This window comes from Aquarana catesbeiana, linkage group LG01, assembly GCF_042186555.1.
Source record: "Aquarana catesbeiana isolate 2022-GZ linkage group LG01, ASM4218655v1, whole genome shotgun sequence".
NCBI lineage: Eukaryota > Metazoa > Chordata > Amphibia > Anura > Ranidae > Aquarana > Aquarana catesbeiana.
In genome coordinates this window covers 867379961-867403713 of record NC_133324.1, presented here as the reverse complement: position 1 = coordinate 867403713, position 23753 = coordinate 867379961, and the positions used below count along the sequence as shown (strand labels likewise).

The window sequence follows — 23753 nt, the reverse complement described above, 5'->3', positions numbered from 1 at the left end:
TTATTTTCTTGGAGTCCATTGAGGGGCACAAGAATTCTTAGAATGTTTAAATTTGGGTTATATTGCCTCTACAGACAGTCTAGTGCCCTGTACACACGACCGGTTTTGCCGTTGGAATAAACTCTGAAGGTTTTTACGACGGAGTTCCGACGGAATTCCGCTCAAGCTGTCTTGCATACACACACACGGTCACACCAAATTCCGACCGTCCAGAACGCGGTGACGTATAACACGTACGACAGGACTTGAAAATGGAAGTTCGATAGCCAGTAGCCAATAGCTTCCGTCTCGTACTTGCTTCAGAGTATGCGTCGTTTTTGGTGCGTTGGAACAGCATACAGATGAGCGTTTTTTCAGATAGTAATTTGTTCTGTCGAAAAAATATAGAACATGTTCTCTATCTAAGTCCGTCTGAATTTTCGACAGAAAAAGTCCGATGGGGCATACACACGGTCGGAATATACGATGAAAAGCTCCCATCGGACTCTTTCTTTCGGAAATTCCGCTCGTGTGTACACGGCATAAGAATTCTAAGAATTTCTGTGTCCCTCAATGGACAATAAAGAAATATTGTCTCTGGGCCAAGCGGATTTGCTTTTAATTGAAATGTGGTTTACTGAAAATGCTAGTTGAAATTTCTATAAATTATAAACAATCTAAGGAAGAATCTATGAAAATTCTATGAAGCTTCTGGAGTTTACATGTAATAGTTTTTGGTTCTTTATTTTTATTATTTTTTGGAGGGAGCCATATTTGCTCATCAATAATGTTGTACTACCTGCTTACAAGTACTGCACAATAATTGTATGTTAATGGGAGTTGATGATACTGGGGTTAATGCACTAGAAAATTTTAGGGCTTAATAAAATGAATATTAACTTTGAAAATTGCTTGCTTACTTTGTAGAGTGAATGAAATAGGGTGAACCTCTGTTCAATTTCAAATGCCATATTATGTGTAAGGCCGGCCAAAGACAGTTTGAATCTCGGCCGGTGCAGCAGGCACCAGATGAGATTCGAACCGTGTGGGGGCAGGCTGAATGTACAAAGTTGATCGATCGATCAACTTAAGTACAATCAGCCTGCCAAATTCACTTGCGATTATCGCTAGCTTCGGCTATAGCTACTAGTAATAATTACTATCTTCGCCCAGTGGAGACGGCTTCCCCCACCCGCCCCCGCCCCCGCTGCCGGGTGAAGGCAATTGCGCTATCTGAGCTGATGGGGAAATAGTGCAGACTTCTTTCATGCAACCTGCGGTTGCAGGAAAGAAATTGACACTGTCTATGGCCGTCTGTGGCCTGCCTAAGGAAAATGAAGAAAGCTGGAATCTTGCTAACATGATTGGTTGATCGAGGTGAAACTTTAAGCTTAGTGAGCAGTCTCTACATCTTTCGAATATCAACCTCAAGGAATCTAGCTGGCTTATCCTTCATCTCACTGATTTCTTTGTAAGCATCCTTATTGAATTTTGTAGACATATAGAGGTAGAATCTATGAATATGTACATCAAAATATTATCTTTCAAACATGGCACAGCAAGCAACAAGTACAATTTACACTGACATCACAAAATACAGACTTGCTGAATGAAAAGTGAATAACGTCCACAGTGTTGTTTTCAGTTGTAGTGTCATACTGATACTTACAGGTACTTGACTAGACAAGTTGAGGCTTGCATTTGGTTTCTTCTTCGAGTATGTGCTGTTTGTGTTTGCTGTGCTGCTGGTGGAGTTTTTCCTTTTCCGCCTTTTGGTGGTTGTCTGTCTTGTTGGTTCTGCTGTTGGGATATAAACATCAGTACAATCCTAGCAATTGTTTGATGCGCATCAATGTGATACCTCAATAAAGGTGAAATGACCCCCAACACTTACTAGAGAGTTCCGATTACTGAATAAAATGTTCTGGTTATTTACAATGTGGAATCTTATTCTGAGGGCTCATACACGCTGGGCTTAAAAACCACCTCTTTTATAGGCACTGAACGTTTTATTTTTCAGTCTGTAAAAGCACCTCTATGTTCAATGCACACCCATTCTAAGTCCTATGTTAACTAGCCTGCAGAAGAAAGATGGGTTCTGCAGTCTGGTCACGTGATCAACTCCCAGAGCTGGCTTTAGGGTAGGGGAGTGACAGCCCATAATAAGCCTATGGGTGATGTCACCAACCAGGCGTTGTCAGCGAACTCTCATCTCCCCTGAAGCTGGATTGAAGTGTCCAGGGAAGAGGTAAGTATACATAGCTTACCTCCTACAGCAGGGATACTCAACCTTTTAAAGAGCAAGGGCCACTTAAGTGATTTGATAACTGGTCGCGGGCCACAATAAAATGAAATGGTTCAAAATTTTTATTTTTTTAAATTTTGAATAGCATAAGAAATATTTGAAACAACGATCAGGATCATAATTTTCCGTGGGACCAATACCTAATGGATGTTTGCACACTGTTTATTCACAATCACAATCACTAGTGTGAGCATTTACTTTATTTACTTTTTTCAAGGACTCTATGTCTATTTCAGCAGTTGCAGGTACAAAATGGAAAAGATAGATTCCTGAATATGCTGCCCCTCATGTCCCAAGTGTAAAACAGAATGTGAAAGGGAGGCTGCATGGACCATCGCGACCCCTGACACTACACCAGTGGTTGGGGGTGTGTGACGTAAAAAAACACATCTCAACTATGGGGTTTTACCACCCCCTAAAACTACAAATGTAAACAAGCCCTTACTGTCCTAAACCCCCTATAAGGTTGTGTTCACACCGATGCGCTGCAGTTTACCCCCACTATGGGTGCAGCACAGTGCACCTAAAGCTTTCTTGCGGGTTAGCTGCACTTTGCCATAGAGTTTCATTGCATTAAGTGGTTCCCATGCACTTTCAGAAAGCGCACCAAACCTGCAGGATGTAATAGAAGTCTTTGGCTCAGGGCAGCTAACCCACAGGAAAGCCACAGATGCACTGCACTGCACCCACAGATTAGTGTGAAAGCAGACTTATAATTGTCAACCATTTTATAGGTGTTAACATGCCCATTGCAAAAGCCCAGTGTTTTTTGATGTTTAATACACTCCTCCAGCTTCTGTTGGCAATGCTCATCAGGCTGCTAGAAAGGTCCCAGGCGAAGTGCACTTCGTATCACTCTGCCTGGGACAGTCGCTACAGAGAAAGCATTGGCTTATGGGGCTCCTGCTTCCTCTGCTGCCGATGCCAGCTCGATGCACTCTGATGCTTTGGGATGGTGGATTGGCAACCCGTTGATGGTGATCTGGTCTTGCTGACCCGCCATCCTAGAGCATAGGCATGCGCATCTCTGGTCTGAGGTCACGGGCCACAGGTTGAGCACCCCTGCTTTACTGGCTAGTTAGTATAGGATTTAGAATGGGGGTGGGAACAGGTTTAAGATTAGATGGTTTTAGACCAGACTTCTGCTTTATATCGACTGCTTCACAAATCAAAATTCAGTTTTATGATAGTGGGTGGGATAATCCTTTATCTTCCTAAACCTAAACTGTGCAACTATTATCTATCCAGCAGATTTTACCTCTATACTAAATATCCCCACTGTCACCATTTAACACCATATTAATGTAATAAGTGATATTACTTTTTTCAATGTAATATACTTTGTAGTAGTAGTAGTAGTAGTAGTAGTAGTAGTAATAATAGTTGTGATGTCATTGCTTGCACCACTATAATTTGTAATGAAGTAATACCTAGATGTAGATGGACAGGATAACTAACTGGCTAAGCCATACCTGGTGGTGCTACCATGCGCTGCCATTTCTGGAACAGACAGGTTTTCAGGCAGTCCCGAGGACTTAGGTTATATGTTTTGTGTCTGGACATTAACTCTTGCATTGGCTCCAGTATTACACACAACTGAAACAAAACATAGATACATAAAATGAATTATTAGTCTGGCATTGTACATATACACCATCATACTCACAATAGTTTGTGTATGGGAGGATTTATTAAGTTAGGCATAGGAGTTGATTTACTAAAACTGGACAGGGCAAAATCTGGTACACCTGTGCATGGTAGCCAATCAGCTTCCAACTTCAGCAAAAATTCAACTTGTTCAAGCTATGAATACAAACTGGACTGATTGGTTTCTTTGCAGAACTGCACCAGATTTTGCACTCTCCAGTTTTAGAAATCAACCCTATAGTATGAATCAGATCTGCAACCTTATGAGATTTTCAACATCTGCCAGAAAACTGACTGCTGCAATATTAAATGTGCTCCTTCCTATATCACATTAACCAGGCAGAAATGCTAAGCATTCTGACCTTTATTGGAATAATGTATCTAGTTTTTTAGCAGGGGTGTGGTGCTTCAACTTCCATTTTTTAATTACATTACACTACAATCCAAGAAGACCATGTAAATCCTCTGGGGTCTAGAAACCGCCTACCCAGGAACCAGGTCATTTACATCAGGGGTCTCCAAACTTTCTAAACAAAGGGCCAGTTTACTGTCCTTCAGACTTTAGGGGGCCAGACTGTGGCCAGTGGAAGTGGAAATTTTCATGGCATCAATGAGAGTAAATATCATCACATTTGGTATTGTGGGGAGAAATGGTGCCCCATTGTTGGTGCCAGTGGGAGAAATGGTGTCCCATAGTTGATATCAGTTGACAATATAATGTCTGGTGTCAGTGGGGTGAATAGTGCCCCACAGGGCGGATAAAGAAAAGCAAAGGACTGCATCTGGCCCCCCGGGCTGCAGTTTGGAGACCATTAATCTACATCAACATCAATACATTAGGATAAGATAACAATACCAATATAAATAACCTTATGGGTCCATTATTACTTTTCCACTTTCCCAGACCAGATTAGGACAACCGCTGAGCTTTATATACCTACCAGCTCATCATTCAGATCTGTGATCGCAGCGCAAAGTAGAGGGAAAGTTTTTAGCATTGACTCCTGCTTTCCCATCATACATTATACTGTATACAATGTTGGACTGTCGGTTTATTATATATACTGTGTGCGTATACACACATACATATATATAAGAGAGATCTTCAAAAAGTTTCTGCACTTTTATATTTTCATTGGAAAGGGTGAGAAAAAATGTGTGTATCTATTGTATGTATGCATTGATCACTTGAATCTCAATTCCAAACACCAGCAAATGGAATCCCATATACAAGCTGGAAGGCTGGAGCTATCAGGAGTCTAATAGACCCCTGATATCTCCTTCAAGAATACCTGTGTGTAAACTGTCCCACTGGTGTCAGCCCCCTTGTATTTGTAAATAAAGACATGCAAAAACTTAATAACATTACATTTAATAAAAAATAAAAAAGTTTGGGGGTGGTAAATAAAGTCAACTCAGTGTTTAAAGTGTCCCTTCCGCTAGACCTGAGAGCTTGGACATATTGGAAGAATATGACTGGGTAATAAAAAACCAGAGAGGCTATCCATAGAGTTCTATGCTAGAGACGGAAAGTGATCATGGTACTTTGGAAGTCAGAGGACCCCTCCATGATAGGGGAATGGGTTAAAAATGTAGGCGAGCTGTTAAGAATGGAGAAGATTATTTACTAACATAGAAGAAGTATGCATAAATGTGAGAGATTATGGGCACCCTGGTTGGATTTCCGGGGCTTGCCCCGGTGTGGATCTAATCATGGACAGGCTACTCGGGCATCATTGCTGGATAATGTTTTTTATGAAGATGTTGTTGCATTTATATGGTTAACGTGTATTGACTTCATTGGCGGATTTATTTTCGCTGTGTTTTGCACTGTGATGTAATGTTGGCAATTTACGATGCTATATCTTTAATAAAAAAATCTTTTTTGCATAATAAATAAATAAAAAGATTAATAAATAACAGAAACTGCTGAAACAGGTAGGTTTTAATTTTTGAGAAGGAGGACAGCAATGGCACCTCTCCCCCTCTCCCCATTTCCCTCAGGACAGATTTACTTTAAAGAAGTCAGCACACATAACACAAAAGGATATACCTTTTTAAAATGACAAATTTACTATTATAAATTAATAGTATATTAATATATAGAAACTATATATATTATTTTAGTTTCTACTGAGGTTTTCCTTTAACAGCAAATGATACAAAAATTGGGAGCTTTTGTAAAACATTTTATTGAAAGATTTTAAGCGTAATTCATACCCAGTTGGAGACAGAAATAACAAAAAAAAAAATCTTTGGATTTAAAATGTTCCCACGATATTGTAAATTGTCTTTGCTGCGTTGGCAGCCCACAGATATCACACTGTGATAATGACTGCAGTCTGCTGCCACTCTCAATTTGAGATTTTCAACTGATCACTCTGTTAACAATTGGTTTCAATGACAAATTCTTAATTGGCATGAAGGATAGTTTTAATTCTTGGCAACTTTTAAAGTGGTTCTTAAGACTCTTTTTTTTCTCTTTAATGCATTTTATGAAATAGTTTAAAAATTGTTCTGTGTTCAGCTCCCCTTTTCATTGGCTCTCTGCTACTTTCAATCAAATCCTGTGATGAGGGAGTGGGCAGTAGGGCCAAGCCACGCTGTCTGTGTCTATGGCATGCACTGAGTCTGGCTTGGGAACAAGCTCGCACGTGTGCCACCATAGGAAGGTGATATACAGGGATGAAAAAAAATCCTCCTCCTTGTACCTGTTTATCTGCAGCACTTCTCTACAGCCGTTCAAAGGCCAACATTTATACAGCTTGTTTGAGCTTTCAGAAAGCAGGGGGTGGGGAACTGAAGTTACACTCTGCTGAGCCCAATGAGAGCTGACTGGATTGAAGGGACACACTACCCTTCACACTGCACACAGGAACAGAGATGAGGCTGTCAACCACAGGCTGTGTGCAGGAGCTCCTTCTCCTGTCACTCTTTCATTTCTTGGTGTTACAAAAACTTGTCAGAAGTGATTCATGCAGATATCAGAGGAATGAGGCAGCAGGCGGAAATGACACTTAGCGCTCTGGATTGAGACAAGTACACACTATACTTTTTTCATATTTTATGTTTGTGATTTATATCCACTCACCTTCCTTCCTTATCCTGCACATTAATCCGCTCATCTCCATCATCTCCATCCTTCCATTGTATGTGACCTGTTCAATATCCCCTTGGTCACCTCCTCCCTCTGTATGGGCTGTATCTAGTGTAACATTACCAAGCTCCATGTTTTAACCCCCTCATTACCAGCATGTTTCTTCATTTGACAAAAATTTGGGCAAAAAATGAGATCACCTTGATAAAGAGTCACTTGGAGGTGTTTGTACTGTCCTAGCAAACAGAAGGTTTTGGCCTTTTTTTCTTTATTAGTAGTATTTTATTTATTTATTTATTTATTTCAGGTACTTATATAGCGCCGTCAATTTACGCAGCGCTTTACATATACATTGTACATTCACATCAGTCCCTACACCCTCAAGGAGCTTACAATCTAAGGTCCCTAACTCACATTCATACACATACTAGGGACAAGTAATTAACCAATTAACCTACCAGCATGTCTTTGGAGTGTGGGAGGAAACCGGAGAACCCGGAGGAAACCCACGCAGGCACAGGGAGAACATGCAAACTCCAGGCAGGTAGTGTCATGGTTGGGATTCGAACCAGCAAAAACAGTGATTTTTAAATACCATCAATAGAAAGCTCTATCTGTTGCAAACAAATGATATAAAAATAATTTGGGTACAGCGTTGTATGATGGAGTAATTCTCAGTCAAACTATCACAGCACTGGAAACTGAAAAATGGCCTGGTAACGAAGAGGTAATAAAGGCTGGTACTCGAGTGGTTAAAGTGAAGAATGTACCACATTAGCTTTTTCTTATGACATTTTCATCCATATGGTGGCTATGTGTACAATGCCAGGCTTGGTTTTTGGTCCTCCAGTTAATTCAGTTTTTCCCTTTAACCACTTAAAATGGTTGTACACCCTTACCTACAGGTAAGCTTATATTAAGGCTTACCTGTAGGTGCTTGAAATATCTCCTAAACCTCCACGATTTAGGAGATATTTACAAAAAAGGCGATCGCCGATGTCTACAGCGCATGCACACTTTAGAAAGGTCACATCATGCCTTTTCTAATAGGGGTCATGCCGTGACTGGCGGCTCCTGCGTGCATGCGCGGGAGTGACGTCATGCCACTCCGGCCAGTCACAGAGCCGGAGTTCGCGGCCCCAGAAGGAAGAGGGGTTGAAGATAGACACTCGCTGCTAGTGGGGACAGCAGTGACATCGCAGGCTTCGGTTTCTGGTAAGTGACACATAATAGGCTACTATGTGATGCATAGTAGCCCATTATGCTTTACCTTTGCAGGGAAATAAAGAGGAAGTAAAACCCACCAGGGTTTACTTCCTCTTTAACCACCTCCCACCCGGCCACTGCACATATACAGCTGGGTGGGAGCTTCCTCCTGAGTGGACATTCAGGAACAACCCTCAGAGGGATTGGGATCGCGCATGCGTGCCCTCGCAGCGGCACATTCCCGATGCGCTCGTGTCACCCGGACACGGCGCATCTCCGATCAGCAGGAGGTGCTCTGTAATTGGCCCTTCTGATTACATGACTGTGTCCAATCACAGCCGTCATGTGATGTAAACAGAGAGCTGGTTGCTAGGCGATCAGTTCTCCTCTCCTCACACGGAAGTTGTCAGTGAGGAGAGGAGAGCGAATCGCTGCAGCCAGCCAGTGATCAGTGAGTATGAGCTGTTTTTTACAGCTTTTTACAGATTGATCACTGGCCCAGTGTCCCCACACAGTTTATAATCACAATGTCCCCAAAATAGTGTCCCCAAAACACTGTCCCCACACATGTCCCCACACAGTAAAAATACCTGTCCCACATATGTAACAGTAAAATCATATGTCCCAATGATCATCTCTATTTTTTATTTTGACACTGTTCTTTAAAAAAAAAAACGTAAAGATCCCTTGTAATAGAAAAAAAAGCATGAAAAGACCTCTTAAATATGAGATCTGGGGTCAAAAAGACCTCAGATCTCATATTTACACTAACATGCAATAAAACATTTTTTTGTCATTTGAAAAAATAAAAAAACAAAACAAAACGTTGCTTTAAGAACTATGGGCGAAAGTGACGTTTTGACGTCGCTTCCACCCTGCAATGGTATGGAGACGGGTGGGGGCCATCATCTCCGTACCCAGGAAGCCCTTCGGGGGGGGGGGGGCCGGGCAATAGTGGGAGTTGGCACCGCACAGAGTGATTAGGCACACCTTGCACACCCTCTGCACATGTTTATGCCTATAGGTGTGTCTGACACTTATGCAGTCCTTATTTCCTGATAAATAAACTCAAAGTACCAGCTGAAAGATTTTTTAAATAATACATTTTATACAAAACGCACCTGTATTTGTATTAATTAAAGCCAAACTCCCTGCAGCAGAAAAAATGCAAAGCTCATCCCCACATCCCCCAAAAGCTTATTTGCTCATTAGTCTAGAGCAGTGGTCTCCAAACTGCGGCCCGCAGGTCGGATGCAGCCCTTTGCTTGCCTTTGTCCGGCCCCTGGGACACTCTTCCACTGATATGAGGCACTATTTTTCTTACTGACACCACCAATAAGGCACCATTCCTTTCACTGAGACCAACAGTGAGGCAGCATAACTTTCACTTACACCAATGATGTAGAATTAATTCCTCCTACTGATATAACAGATTGTGCACTATTCCTTCCACTAACAATAACAGTGGGGTAGTATTCCTCTCACTGACACCAGCAATGAAGCATTATTCCTTCCACTGACACCATTGATGGGGCATCTTTCTTCCCACCAAAATAAACAATTGGGCACTATTCCTTACGCTGAAAACAATTAAATATTATTCCTCCTACTAATACCAATGATGGGCCACTATTCCTCCCCCTAATGACCATAGGTATTATGTACATTTTTCTCCTCCCACTGGCGCTGGGGCATTTTCTCCTACCACTGGCGACGGTCTGGCCCTACTAATGTCTGAAGGACAATAAACTGGCCCTTTGTTTAGAAAGTTTGGAGACCTCTGGTCTAGAGGGACTGGATTTCTGCCAGCAGTGTAAACCTTATCACTTTTCTTTGTACAGTAAATGTCACTTTTGCCTTAGACAATCAAGAATGAAAAAAATAAATGTTTAGCATTCCCCCAGAAATTCATACCAGATCTTTTTGAGTCTGGTATGGATTTGAAGGAGGTACCTCATGAAAAATACCAAAATATAAAATGCATGAGGTCACCCGTGAAGTCCATACCAGACCTTTAATTTAAGCTTTTAGCCTGGCAGGAAAGGGAGGGGGGGTGACATGCGTTAACCCCCCCAACCATAGCAGTCCACATGCCCTTAGCAAGGTATTACCTTATCATTAGGGACCCCCTATCAAAGCATCTTGTCCCCATGTTGCTGAGGAAAAGGGCCTGTTCCCACAACCCTGGCCTGGTAGTCGTGGGGGTCTGCGGGCAAGGGTTTTATTGGAGTCTGGAAGCCAGTAAGTGGCACCCAGAAACCACCACCACCCTGTGTGAATGGGTATGGGGTACATAACCCCCTACTCATTTAAAAAATCCACACACTCATACAACCACAGTTTTTAGCAAGTATGAAAAAAAGGAAAAAAGCTCAACAAGTCCCATGAATGAACATCCAATGTTAACCACATCATCCAGCAATGTAGAGCCACATCAATCACAATGCTTATCGAAACATGTTTGGTCCTTTCGTTTGGCTCCTTCCAAATGACAGGGTGAGTGGATGACAGCTTTTATATACAAGAGAGCGGGGTCTCCCAGGTGATGTCACTGACCACATATGGACATGACCATATGCTCAATGACATCACTGGGATTTGTGTATTGGTCCTTTCTCTTCCAGACAGAGTGCTGTAAAGAGGATTGGGACAGAATACAGACACGAAGACACAATTATACACAACTAACGTGTCTAATGTTTAGCTTTAAAAACATACAGGGCCGGTTAAAAAAAAGTATATATATACTCAGGGCCGGAGGAGCAATTACAGAAATATGCCCTGTGCTGCTTTCGGCAGCAGCTGAAAGCTGGTCTCTCTCTCCCCCCAGCTTTCAGCTGCTGCAGAGGGAGACACAGACACAGGGCATCATTCCTGTAATTACTTCCCCACACAGATTCCCCCCCCCATGTGCCCCCCTGTCAATGTACCGCCCCCCCCCCTCCCGTGGCACTGCCGGCTTCCCTGTCCTGTAAAAAAATTAATTGTAAAAAAAAAATATATTTATAATAAATCATTTTTAAAAACTGTAAAAGAAAATGTAAACATTTTTTTTTTAAATTATACTTTTTTAATAATAAAAAAACTTTAAAAAAGGGCTAATTCACACGGGTTCTCTGTTATGTTTATGTCCGCTAATAATAATTGTAGTGTATTTTTGTAAAATTATTGTTTTGATATATTGAGGGGGGGGGGGCTGCCAGGCAGGCTGTACGGGGACCCATTATTTCTAACAGCAGCCCTGTATATATATATATATATATATATATATATATATATATATATATACATATATACATATATATATACAGTATATACACATTTAGAGAGCAAAAGCAAAACATTTAGGTCTCATGTGCCTATGAATGGGTTGCCCTATGCACATAAAACTCGCCAACATAGCTAATGCACCCTTTTAGGGCGGTGAGCCTTGCAAGTTTTTGTACAATACATTTGGTGCATTTTTTGCACGTTTTGTAGTGCAATGAAATGCCCATCTGCTAGCTGTGTTTGGCATTCCATTACGAATCAATAGCACTACAAGCGCAATTCGCATTTTGGTGAGTTTTTCACGCATCTTCGGGAACGTGCTCAGAAAATGTGCAGATGTGAATAAGGCTTTACATATTTTTGATGTTACAAGCAAGTTCATTATATTATCAACCTTGAAAAACGCAGATACCAAGTACTGAAGAAATGAGTAAGGCAGATAGTAATTTTCTATATCGCAGTGCAGATCAATGTTTTGCAGCCACCTATGAGAAACACAACTCTTCATTCAGTAGCTTTTATACAGACCCCTGGCAATATAAATGCTTTGGGTCATAAGGCTTGATTGCAAACTCATCCCTTGAATTACAATCAAATATAGGTGACTGAATGTAACAATCCCCTGGACCTCTCTTAGATATATCTGTAATTAAAGTGATGAGTTCCTAAGCCTGGCATAAAAGTCCCTTCACATCCACCAGAGAGATTATAGATCGCCCTTGGGAATGCAACCGTCAGTACTCAGTGACACTTCCCTCATCTCTGAACACAACAGAGTTGTAACATAGAGCATCAAAGGTGAGCCTGGTGCTCAGAGAATTGTCAGTTAGTATTGGCATTTGGATTCCCTTAGCGATTTCCTCTCTCTATGGTGGACGCATTAACCTCTTGCCAACCAGCCACCGCAGTTATCCTGCGACAGCTTGGCTCGGCTGCGCGAATCGCCATAGGTGTACGTCAGTTCATGCATAAGGTTCTGTGAGCGTGCGCCGATTGGCCAGCAAGGGAGCCAATCAGCGGGTCTAGCGGACTCGATGTCCGCCGCCTGCCTGCGATCGCTCCTCGCAGAGACAGAACGGTGATTTGCCTGTGTAAACAAGGCAGATCTCCGTTCTGTCAGGGAATGACACAGTATCTTGTTTTCCTGCTACGCAGGAAGATGAATCTGTGTGCTGTTCCAGGCAGCCCATCCCCTTACACAGTTAGAAGCACGCTGACAGAACACAGTTAACCCCTTGATCGCCCCTGATGTTAACCCCTTCCGTGCCAGTGTCATTACTAAAATGTCAGTGCATATATTTAGCACTGATCACTGTAATAATGTTACTGGTTTCCAAAAAAGAGTTAAAAATGTGAGCTAGGTGTCCAATCTGTCTGCCACAATGTCAGTCCCGCTAAAAATCGCCAATACTAGTAAAAAATAAAATAAAAAATGCCATAAATCTTTTCCCTATTTTGTAGACGTGATAACTTTTGTGCAAAATATATGCTTATTGTTTTTTTTTAACCAAAAATATATAGCAGAATATATATTGGCCTAAATTTATGAAGAAATCAGATTTTTAAATTTTTCTATTGGGTATATTTTATAGCAGAAAGTAAAAAATATATATTTTTTTTTTTTCAAAATTGACGGTCTTTTTTTGTTTATAGCGAAAAAAAAAAAAAAAACCGCAGAGGTGATCAAATACCACCAAAAGAAAGCTCTATTTGTGGGCAAAAAAAGATCGTACAGACCACGCAATTGTCGGTGAAAGTAACGCAGTGCCGTATTGCAAAAAATAGCTTGGTCAGGAAGTCGGTAAATCCTTTCGGGGCTGAAGTGGTTAAGCTCAGAAGCAATCAAATGGCGCCTGGTGCTATATTCCAATGCCACAGGACAGGTTGTTAGATGTGCAAGAATCGGAACCAACCTATAATGCTTCACCGCAGCAGAGTGGTGTTCAGCTTTAAAGAGTTGGATAGTTCAGCTTTAAATCCAAAATTGAGGTAGGCATAACAAATACCATTCTGATGCAGTTGTGTAGTGCGTTTAAAAATATTTTTTTCAATTTAGCCAGTGTAAGTACCAGGATTTGTTTTCACTACAGTTTCCTGCCATACTGGGAGAGAGAAAGACAGCACCAGTAGGTAAGCAATGTTTGCAGCATGAACATATGCTAACAGGGAACATGCTAACAGGAGGAAAAAGCAGAGTGAGCAAATGCCTTAGTGTATTTCTGCACCTTTGTGGTCCAAGTAGGAAGCATAAGGGAGGGGAGGTGACACCACCTTGTTCCTTATGATCCTTAACTCTAACATAGAAGATGGTGTCACTCCACAGGCTGGACAAAACGATCCATTCTATTAGAGATGATTCATACATGTATTTTCACTTTATGTTTAGCTGTTTGCCTGGGGTTTAGCTTTAAAGCCTAATTAATCACCAAAACAAAAATGTAATATAACGTATTGCAGCTTATAAATCCTTATATGTGGTGGCTGCATTAGGAAATATCTGAATTAAATAGCAGTTGAGCGGTCACGTAAGCAAGCAGTAGAAGAGCTTGGGGAGGATACAGCGGCATTAGGGTATAGAGTGGAAAAGGGCCAAGAGGGAATCCTACAGGTTATAGCGGATGTCCAAGATACCACAAAATACCATGAGGAAATTCTGAATACCTATATGAACCAGTTGGATGACTATGAGAATAGGGACCGCCGCCAGAATATACGCGTATAAGGTTTACCTGAGACATACCACACCACTAACCTATGAGCAACATTGCAAAGTTTATTTCATCAAATTATGGAGGACTCCGCGCCTGAATTTATGAAAGTGGACAGAGTCCACCATGTCACACCTTACACCTGTCAGAATAAGAACAGGCCGAGAGATGCGATATGTAAATTGCATAAGTATTCCCTGAAGGAGGCTATTATGAAGATTGCATGGGACACACCAACAATTAAATTTGATGGAGCTCAGATCTCCTTGTTCCCTGATATATCACGCCGCACTTTAATGCAATGTCGAACTGTGCAGCCATTGCTGGAGGCTTTGCGTACGGTGGATGTCAAATATCACTGGGGGTTTCCCTTTTCGCTAAATAGCCCCCCGGAATTGCAAAATGGCAGTACCCAAAATCAAGGATGACCTAAAAATGTTTATGGAAATTTTAGATCTTCCCTCAATTGACTTTCCGGACTGGAGATTTACTAATGCTGAACCCTCTATATAGCGTCCAGAACCCTGGCAGCAGGTCTCTGCCAAAGTCCAACAAAGGACCTAACTAAACAGAAGCTGACCTGCTGCCCTGGGATGGGACTAAAAAAAAAGAAAAGAAAAAGTTGAAGCATTAGGAGGAAGAAGAACATTTTTCCCTTTTTTTTTCTAGATTGAACATATTATTTTGGAATGATTTAATATGAAGAGGAGGCCTGATCCGGTAAAATGTGGGATCATTGGCTGGAAGATCTCGGAAGTCATCGGGGGTCAACCAAATGGAGATTGGGTCCTCTTAGTGGCAAATTAAAAGTTTTTTTTTTCTAAGGTAGTGGGAATCTTCACAATATGGGTTTTAGGGGGGATTTGGGGGGATTCCCCCCCCTTTCCCTCTTCCTGCCCCCCCCCATATTGTTTTTTTTTTTCTCTCCTTTCTCTTGTTATATTTAATCAGTGTGTGCAGCCGTAGGAGATCAATTAAATCTACGCTCGGGCAATATTAGACCCCACCAAATCCTTTTTTTAACATTTTTTTTTTTTATGTCTATAGGATATTATGTTTTTCCATTAGGTTGGTCCCGATATAAGGGACTGGATAATGTTTTTTTTTTTAGGGGTGTATTAGGAGGAGGTGAAACTGAGACATATGGCAATATGTTAAGAGTGTCATATACCCACCCAAGGTGTAGGCAATGGCCAGCTCATTGAAAATCATGTCTTATAATGTGAGGGGCTTGTGCTCATCCCATAAAAGAGGTCGCCTATGGCAGGAATTATGCCATCAGGCCCTGGATGTCGTCTTCTTAGAAGAGACACATTTTACATCAAGAACTCTACCTCGATTGCCCCTATCCCCGTATAATCAATGGTTCCATGCGGGGTCCCCCATTTCAAGGGCAAAGGGAATAATAGCCTTTGGGAAAACGTGCTCCCTGACCTCTACATCCATGCAAAAGGACCCAGAGGGGCGATTTCTGTTTAATAAGGGTACGCTGCATGGACATTGCTACATGTTCGCTTCTATCTATGAAACTAATACTGGTACAGTTTGTTTCTTGACTCAGACTCTGAGGACGCTGGAGAAATTTAGGGAGGGGTTTGTGATTGGGGGGGGGGGGGATTTTAATATCATTCTGGGTTCTAAACTAGATACCTCAATGGGGAAGACCCTGCTATCCTTTAGAGCCCTTAAATATGTTAAACAACGTTTTAGATCCCTTCACGTGGTGGATAGCTGGCGGGTATTACGTATGGAGAATAAAGATTATAGTTATTACTCTAAAACCCATAATACTTATTCCCGGCTCAATATAATTTTTGTGGACTAGTATTATCTGAATTATATGAGATCTGTCACCATAATAATAACTTAACTATTACTAAACTATTAAATTATAGGTATTGGAATTTCCTTTCAAATTTGGCTGTTAGTGAACGTAACAAATAGGAATTTATCCGAAGTTACGAATTACCCGAAATAATGAATTCCGTATCTAAATGGATGGAACGTAATTAATTACTTTTTATTATTATTTATTATTAATTTGTTCGGTTCCATTTGTTTCGATGCGGCATTCATCATTTTGGATCATTCATAATTTCAAACTCACATTCGTGTTTCCGAATTCTGAATTTTTGAATTTACGAATTATCGGATTTACGAAAAAAATAAATAAATGAAACGAAAACATACAAATTTTTCGGCAGTGCACATGTCTAATGGACATTATACTTTATAAGTGACTAACAAATTAAAGCCTCACCCCAGCTAACATATTTTAAGCAGCTTTTCCTTTTGAGATAAATATTTTGCATACATAAATAAAAGCTGACGATTGTAAGTATCCCTGTCAGGCTGCATTCACATCTTGGCGCTTTGAATCGCGGGCAGATTTGCCATGATTCTGTGCGCAATTTCAAAGCGTCAAGGTGTGAATGACAAATCGCACAATTGCAGCAACCAGCATCGCGTAAGGCTTGTCGCTCCAAAAAAAGTTCAGGAGCTACTTTTGGGCGACATGCTTCACGCAATGCAGATTGCCGCGGTTGCAGCACGATTTATCACGCAACTTTAGGTGCCATTAAAATGAATGGCATCTCAAATGTGCTGCGATTTGTAATTCACACCTCGGCGGTTTGAAATCACAGCAAATCAGCCCGCAACGCAAAACTCTGAGATGTTAATGCAGCCTCAATGTTAAATAATTTGCCGCAACACTCTAAGTGCCATTTGTGCTGGACAGCTTGGTCTGTATAGGAAGCTGAAATACAACAGACTTACTGGCAGGATTGCCAGTTAATAAACAATGTATGTTAACCTCCCTGGCGGTATGATTATTTCAGATTTTTGATGCTGAAAGCGGTACAATTATTTTGCATGGAAATTTGGCGTTTTGTATTGTAGGCCTGTAATTCTTAGGAATAACTCACTTAAATCTGTCCAAACAAGAGTCTAGTAGATATCCTGGGTATGATAAAGTTTGAAAAACTAAATAATAAATTATAATATAGTAAATAACTATAAATAATTATAACAAATAATAATATAATAATAATAAAAATTATTCAATAATGTAATCAAATCAAAAACACTGAAATTTGCTCAGTTGCAGAATTGTCACTGTCATTACTTTTCAGTGTTTGATGACGTATTTCCCAATAAATCACTATCGCTCAATTCTGCAAGTGATTCTAATTTATTATTGCTGTTTTCTAGCTGGTCTAAAAGTGTTTTTGATGTAAAGGGATGGTTTTGGTTGCTATGGACAATCTCCAGTTTCCAGGCAGAAAGAACAGTGTTTATGATATACAACTGCATGCAGGGCACTGGACAGACCACTAGGGACAAAAGGCATGTGAAATAAATTGATACAGTAATGAAATCTGTAAGATTACAGTGTGCTGTATATGTGTTGTGTGTTTTACTTTTTGAATTTGGTGCCGTTCTCCGTCCCTGTGCGTCGCAACGCTCGCAGGGAACGGAGCTTGGCTCCGTGATGAATCGAGCGGAGGACGGCTCGCTCACAGTGCGGGGAGACATCCCAGGATCCTGGGGACAAGTTAAGTAACATGTACCTGGATCCTGCGATGCAATCCCGAGTGTGGCTTGGGGTTACCGCTTTTGGTACTGAAAATCCACCCTGAGCCACACTCGGGAATACCACCAGGGGGGTTAATGCTAGTGACCGACATTATCATATGCAGTGCCTTGCAAAAGTATTCACCCCCTTGTTTGAGGATTTGCATCATTTAATTTACAGAACATGCCCACAACTTTGAAGATTTTTTTTTTATTGTGAAGCAAACAACAAATAGGACAAAATAACAGAAAAAGTCAATGTGCATAACTATTCACCCCCCTAAAGTCAATACTTTGTAGTGCCACCTTTTACGGCTATCACAGCTCCAAGTCACTTTGGATAAGTCTCTATGAGCTTGCCACATCTTACCACTGGGATTTTTGCCCATTCCTCCTTGAAAAACTGTTCCAGCTCCTTCAAATTGGATGGTTTGCGCTTGTCAACAGCAATCTTTAAGTCTAACCACAGATTTTCTATTGGATTGAGATATGGGCTTTGACTAGGCCATTCCAACCCATTTACATGTTTCCACTCAAGTGTTGCTTTAGCAGTGTGTTTGGGGTCATTGTCCTGCTGGAAGGTGAACCTCCGTCCTAGCCTCAAATCACACACAGAGTAGTACAGGTTTTGCTCAAGAATATCCCTGTATTTAGCACCATCCATCTTTCCCTCAACTCTGACCAGTTTCCCCGTCCCGACTGCTGAAAAACATCCCCACAGCATGATGCTGCCACCACCATGTATCCCTGTGGGGATGGTGTTCTTTGGGTGATGTGATGTGTTGGGTTTGCCCACACGTAGCGTTTTCTTTGATGGCCAAAAAGTTACATTTTAGTCTCATCAGACCAGAGCACCTTCCTCCATACATTTTGGGAGTCTCCCACATGCCTTTTCACAAATTCAAAATGTGCCATTTTGTTTTTTGCTGAAAGTAATGGCTTTCTTCTGGCCACTCTGCCATAAAGCCCAACTCTATGGAGCGTATGTGCAGATACTCCAGTCTCTGCTGTGGAACTCTGCAGCTCCTCCAGGGTTACCTTAGGTCTCTGTGCTGCCTCTCTGATTAATGCCCTTCTTGCCCGGTCCGTGAGTTTTGGTGTGCGGTCGTCTCTTGGCAGGTTTGCTGTTGTGCCATGTTCTTTCCATTTGGTTATGATAGATTTGATGATGCTCCTAGGGATCATCAAAGATTTGGATATTCTTTATAACCTAACCCTGACTTGTACTTCTCAACAACATTGTCCCTTACTTGTTTGGAGAGTTCCTTGGTCTTCACGGCATTGTTTGGTTGGTGGTGCCTCTTGCTTAGGTGTTGCAGCCTCTGGGGCCTTTCAAAAAGGTGTGTATATGTGATGACAGATCATGTGACACTTAGATTGCACACATGTGGACATCATTTCACCAATTATGTGACTTCTGAAGGTAATTGGTTGCACCAGAGCTTTTTATGGGCTTCATAACAAAGGGGGTGAATACATACGCACATGCCAATTATCCATTTTTTATTTCTGAAAAATATTTTTATGTATATATTTTTCTAATTTTACTTCACCAACTTAGACTATTGTGTTCTGCTCCATCACATATAATTCAGATTAAAAAAAACATTGAACTAAAGGCTGTAATGTAACAAAATAGGTAAAAAGCCAAGGGGGGGGGGGGGTGAAAACTTTTGCAAGGCACTGTATGTCATGTCATTTTTGTTTTGTTCATAGCTCTAATTTAATATAAATTGAGTTTACTTTCCGACTTTGTAGTGTTTCCTGATTAGCAGTTCTCTATTTGATCCCACATGGAAATGCTCTTTAAAAATCCATACAACCCAACAGCAGAACACATTAGTGTGAATAGAACTTAATACGTTTATTTACAGATGCTTTCCACATTCAATAGTTCTCCATTGGTGGGTTAATACTGAGAAGTGTCAGTCACTGTGAGGACTCCCCCCCCATTTAAAACCGCCAATAATATCTGAAAGTGTATATATAAAGTATACACAGCTATGTGACCTTTTCTTCATCTTCACTGGTTTTCATTCTGCCTCTGTGATGTTTCTACCTCTGGGAGAATCTTTTAATTTTTGTTCTTTTTAATGCGATAATGTAGTTATCAACATTTGGCGAAACAATGTGAAACAATATAAAAACAGACCAGTAGTACCGGGTCCACAGATGAACAATATGTATATACACTCACCGGCCACTTTATTAGGTACACCTATGCAATTGCTCAGTAACACAAACTGCTAATCAGCCAATCACATTGCAGCAACTCATTGCATTTAGGCATCCAGATGTAGTGAAGACGACTTGCAGATGTTCCAACCGAGCATCAGAATGGGGGAAAAAAGGGGAATTGACTTTGAACGTGGCATGGTTGTTGGTGCCAGACGGGCTGGTCTGAGTTTTTCAAAAACTGATGTTCAACTGGGATTACAACCATCTCTAGGGTTTACAGAGAATGGCCCGAAAAAGAGAAAATATACAGTGAGCGGAAATAGTGTGAATGAAAATGCCTTGTTGATGTCAGAGGAGAATGGGCAGACTGGTTTGAGATAGAAAGGCAACAGTAACTCAAATATTCACTCGTTACATTCAAGGTATGCAGAATACCAACTCCGAATGCACAACATATCAAACCTTGAAGCAGATGGGCTACAGTGCCAGAAGACCACACCGAGTGCCACTCCTGTCAGTTAAGTACAGGAAACTGAGGCTACAATTCACACAGGCTCACCAAAATTGGACAATAGAGGATTGGAAAAATGTTGCCTGGTCTAAAGAGTGTGGATTTCAGCTGCGACATTCAGATGGTAGGGTCAGAATTTGGCATAAAGAACATGAAAGCATGGATCCATCATGCCTTGTATCAACGGTTCAGGCTGGTGGTGTTGTAATGGCGTGGGGGATATTTTCTTGGCACACTTTGGGCCCCTCAGTACCAACTGATCATCGTTTAAATGCCACGGCCTACCTAAGTATTGTTGCTGACCATGTCCATCCCTTTATGACTACAGCAAGGGTCTCAAACTGGTGGCCCCCCAGCTGTTGCAAAACTACAACTACAATACAACTACAACTACAAATACAAGGAATTGCAAGGCTGACAGTTACAAGCATCACTCCCACATGCAGAAGCATTATGGGACTTGTAGTTTCGCAACAGCTGGAGGGCCTCCAGTTTGAGACCCCTGAGACCCCTGGTACAGTGTGTACCCATCTTCTGATGGCTACTTCCAGCTTGATAATGCACCATGTCACAAAGCTCAAATCATCTCACCACTGCTTTCTTGAACATGACAATGAGGTCACTGTACTCCAATGGCCTCCACAGTCACCAGATCTCAATCCAACCTTTGGGAGATTCGCATCATGGATATGAAGCCAACAAATCTTCGTGATGTTATCATGTCAATATGGACCAAAACCTCTGAGGAATGTTTCCAACACCTTGTTGAATCTATGCCATGAAGAATTCAGGCCGTTCTGAAGGTGAAAGGAAGTCCAACCCGGTACTAGCAAGGTGTACCCAATAAAGTGGCCAGTGAGAGTAGATGGATGGTAGGTGGGCTAACAACTAACAAGTGAAAGAAAAAAAAAGTGTGGCAGGCTTGGTCAGTATAGTATGAAGTATAGTTCTGATTTAGGTGGAAAGTGATATGTCAATCAGTTATTAGTTAGCATTCTAGTTTAATACCATTGGGTGTATTGAAAAGTATAGATTGTTGAGTATCTATGGGCAAGGTTTGGATGGAAGATTCCCAGACCTTAAGAAATGTTTGGACCCCTGGTTCCTTATGTAGGGAAGCCTCCACCCATTCCATGTGGAAAACATAAGATAATTTGTCTATGCCTCTGTGAAAATTTCAATCATAGGTGAGATGGACCACATGACGTCATACACTCATCTCAAGTATGCACTGTATGAGATTTTATGCACCTGTTGACCCCCCCCCCCCCCAACTCCGAGATCTTGGGGGTGGAAAAGAGTGACATTGGGGAAGTTTTTTTTTTTTGCCAGCAAATAAGTGTAATTTTATATGCTGCATGTACAAGATGAGGTGCATAGCGTTATGCGCTTTGTCTTGTGCATGAGTAGTATAACAATGCAATATCTTGTCGTTTAAAGTATATGTAAACACTCGCCTTGTAAAACAACCCATTCAATTTAAAATAGAAATGAAGGCAAAACATTTGTGTATAGATATAAAAAAAACATTGGAAATACCTTTTTTTTAATAAGTGATAACATTCCCTCTGTTCTTAGCTGCATAAGTAGCTTAGAGAGCTAGGGGAGGAAAAACAGTGGTACACAGATCTTCCCAGTGAATGGTTGTGCAGAGGGCATGTCAGAACAAGTCTGATCACTGGAGGAGAGTTCTCAGCACAGCCAGAAAACTGACCATGCTGTGCTTTTATACTTAGGGTGGTCAGTTTTTAATAGGAAAGCAGAGGGACTGACAGGAACACCAGGTATTTCACACAAAGGAAGCAATACAAAGAGAATAGGATTATAAAATTCTGGGGATAACATATGAGATTACCTGGAAGGCAGTGGTGATGTTGCCTCCCCATGGGGCATCTGTGCCATCAGGGCTTTGTCACCATTGCCTTCAGGGAAACAAGGACATGGAAACCAAAAAAGGTAAGTAAAAGCAAAAAAATATATTTAACGTAACCACTGTTTCACATTATTATGCAGAGATGCATGTGAATTTTAGGGAAAGGGGAGAAAGGTCCACTTTAACTGTTAACTACATAAACAAAGGCAACTCCGAGGCCGCAGGAGCTCTATGGGAACCTCATGTTCCCAGGTCCTCAGAATACATGGCTTTTAATAAGCCCACATATATGTACACATCACATTTTCAAAATTGGACCTGAAAACGCCATTTAGCAAAAGTTATATATTCCAAAGGCACATAAATTACAAACTGTAAAAAATAGCCTTTTATAACCACAGAAGTAATACATTTAGCATCTACTTATGCATAATACCGACACGTGTAAATCACATTTCTATATAGCTACCCCAAAGCTTAGAATGGTGCAGCAACTATATATCTATTTTTCAGCCCATCACTCTCCTTGTCATTTATAGTGCTCAGAATGTGATTTCAGGTGTATTTCTACATAGCACCATTAATAGCTTGTTATAAACTAGAGCTATGAAGGAGCAAAAAAAAAAAAACAATGCTGCTTTTACTGCTTATGACCACTAGATGGCAGAAGTGACACACAGGCAGCCTCAGTAACCAATACACACTAATCCCCAATAAACTGTTCTTGTGTCAGAAGTAATGCTGCTATTTGAAATAGAAAAACATTGTCTTCAAGCACTGGAATTAATTATACCAGATACGAAGAGAGGGGGGTGGGAAAAAAAAAAAGACGAAAACCCCTGCTATGCAAAATACTGCAAGACAAAAACAGATTAAACGGACAGAGATTCACAAGGCTTTGCTTTGGTGCATGACACATAATGCAGGGGAAAAAATGTATGATGCAGAGCAGAAAAAGTCTACATTGTGTGCAATGCTTTGTGCTGCTGCTAGTTTATGATTTAACATGCGCAAATTTATCTAAGAGATATTAGGGGGTAAAAGAGAAACCGGGAACTTGATTTCTGAGAACAAAGAAAAGGAATTGAACAGCGCATATTAATGACTGTTTATTTCTAGTTTAAAACTTTTAAAGGACAGATTTTTTTTTTTCAATTCCCTTTTTTCTTATTAATTTCATATGTATTTATATTTTCTCTGGTGTACTTTTCAGAAGTAAAAGCTCTAGACCAATGAGAAACACTCCTTGTAATATATATATATTTATGGTCGTGGCCCTAAGACCGAGACAGATGTGGATCACATAAACACACGACAAGACTTACAACATAAATAGACCTGATGTGTGGCTTTTGGTTGTCTGGTAGGTAAGCCAAGAAAGGGAGCCATACCCAAGATAAGTA

At 41.0% G+C, this 23753-nt stretch overlaps 1 protein-coding gene across 5 annotated transcripts in view; it reads right to left on the bottom strand.

Moving 5' to 3' along the window:
* The window catches only part of LDB2 (LIM domain binding 2), a 578973-nt gene that overhangs the window by 15119 nt on the left and 540101 nt on the right, over positions 1 to 23753 (bottom strand). For 4 of the 5 annotated variants that reach the window (XM_073609663.1, XM_073609656.1, XM_073609646.1 and 1 more), the window contains exons 6-7: positions 3757 to 3880; positions 1649 to 1779 (exon numbers count right to left, since the gene is read on the bottom strand). In XM_073609663.1, coding sequence (XP_073465764.1) covers positions 1649 to 1779; positions 3757 to 3880 — 255 coding nt within the window. The remainder of the gene's footprint in view (positions 1 to 1648; positions 1780 to 3756; positions 3881 to 23753) is intronic. The other variant, XM_073609637.1, reaches the window with a different exon arrangement.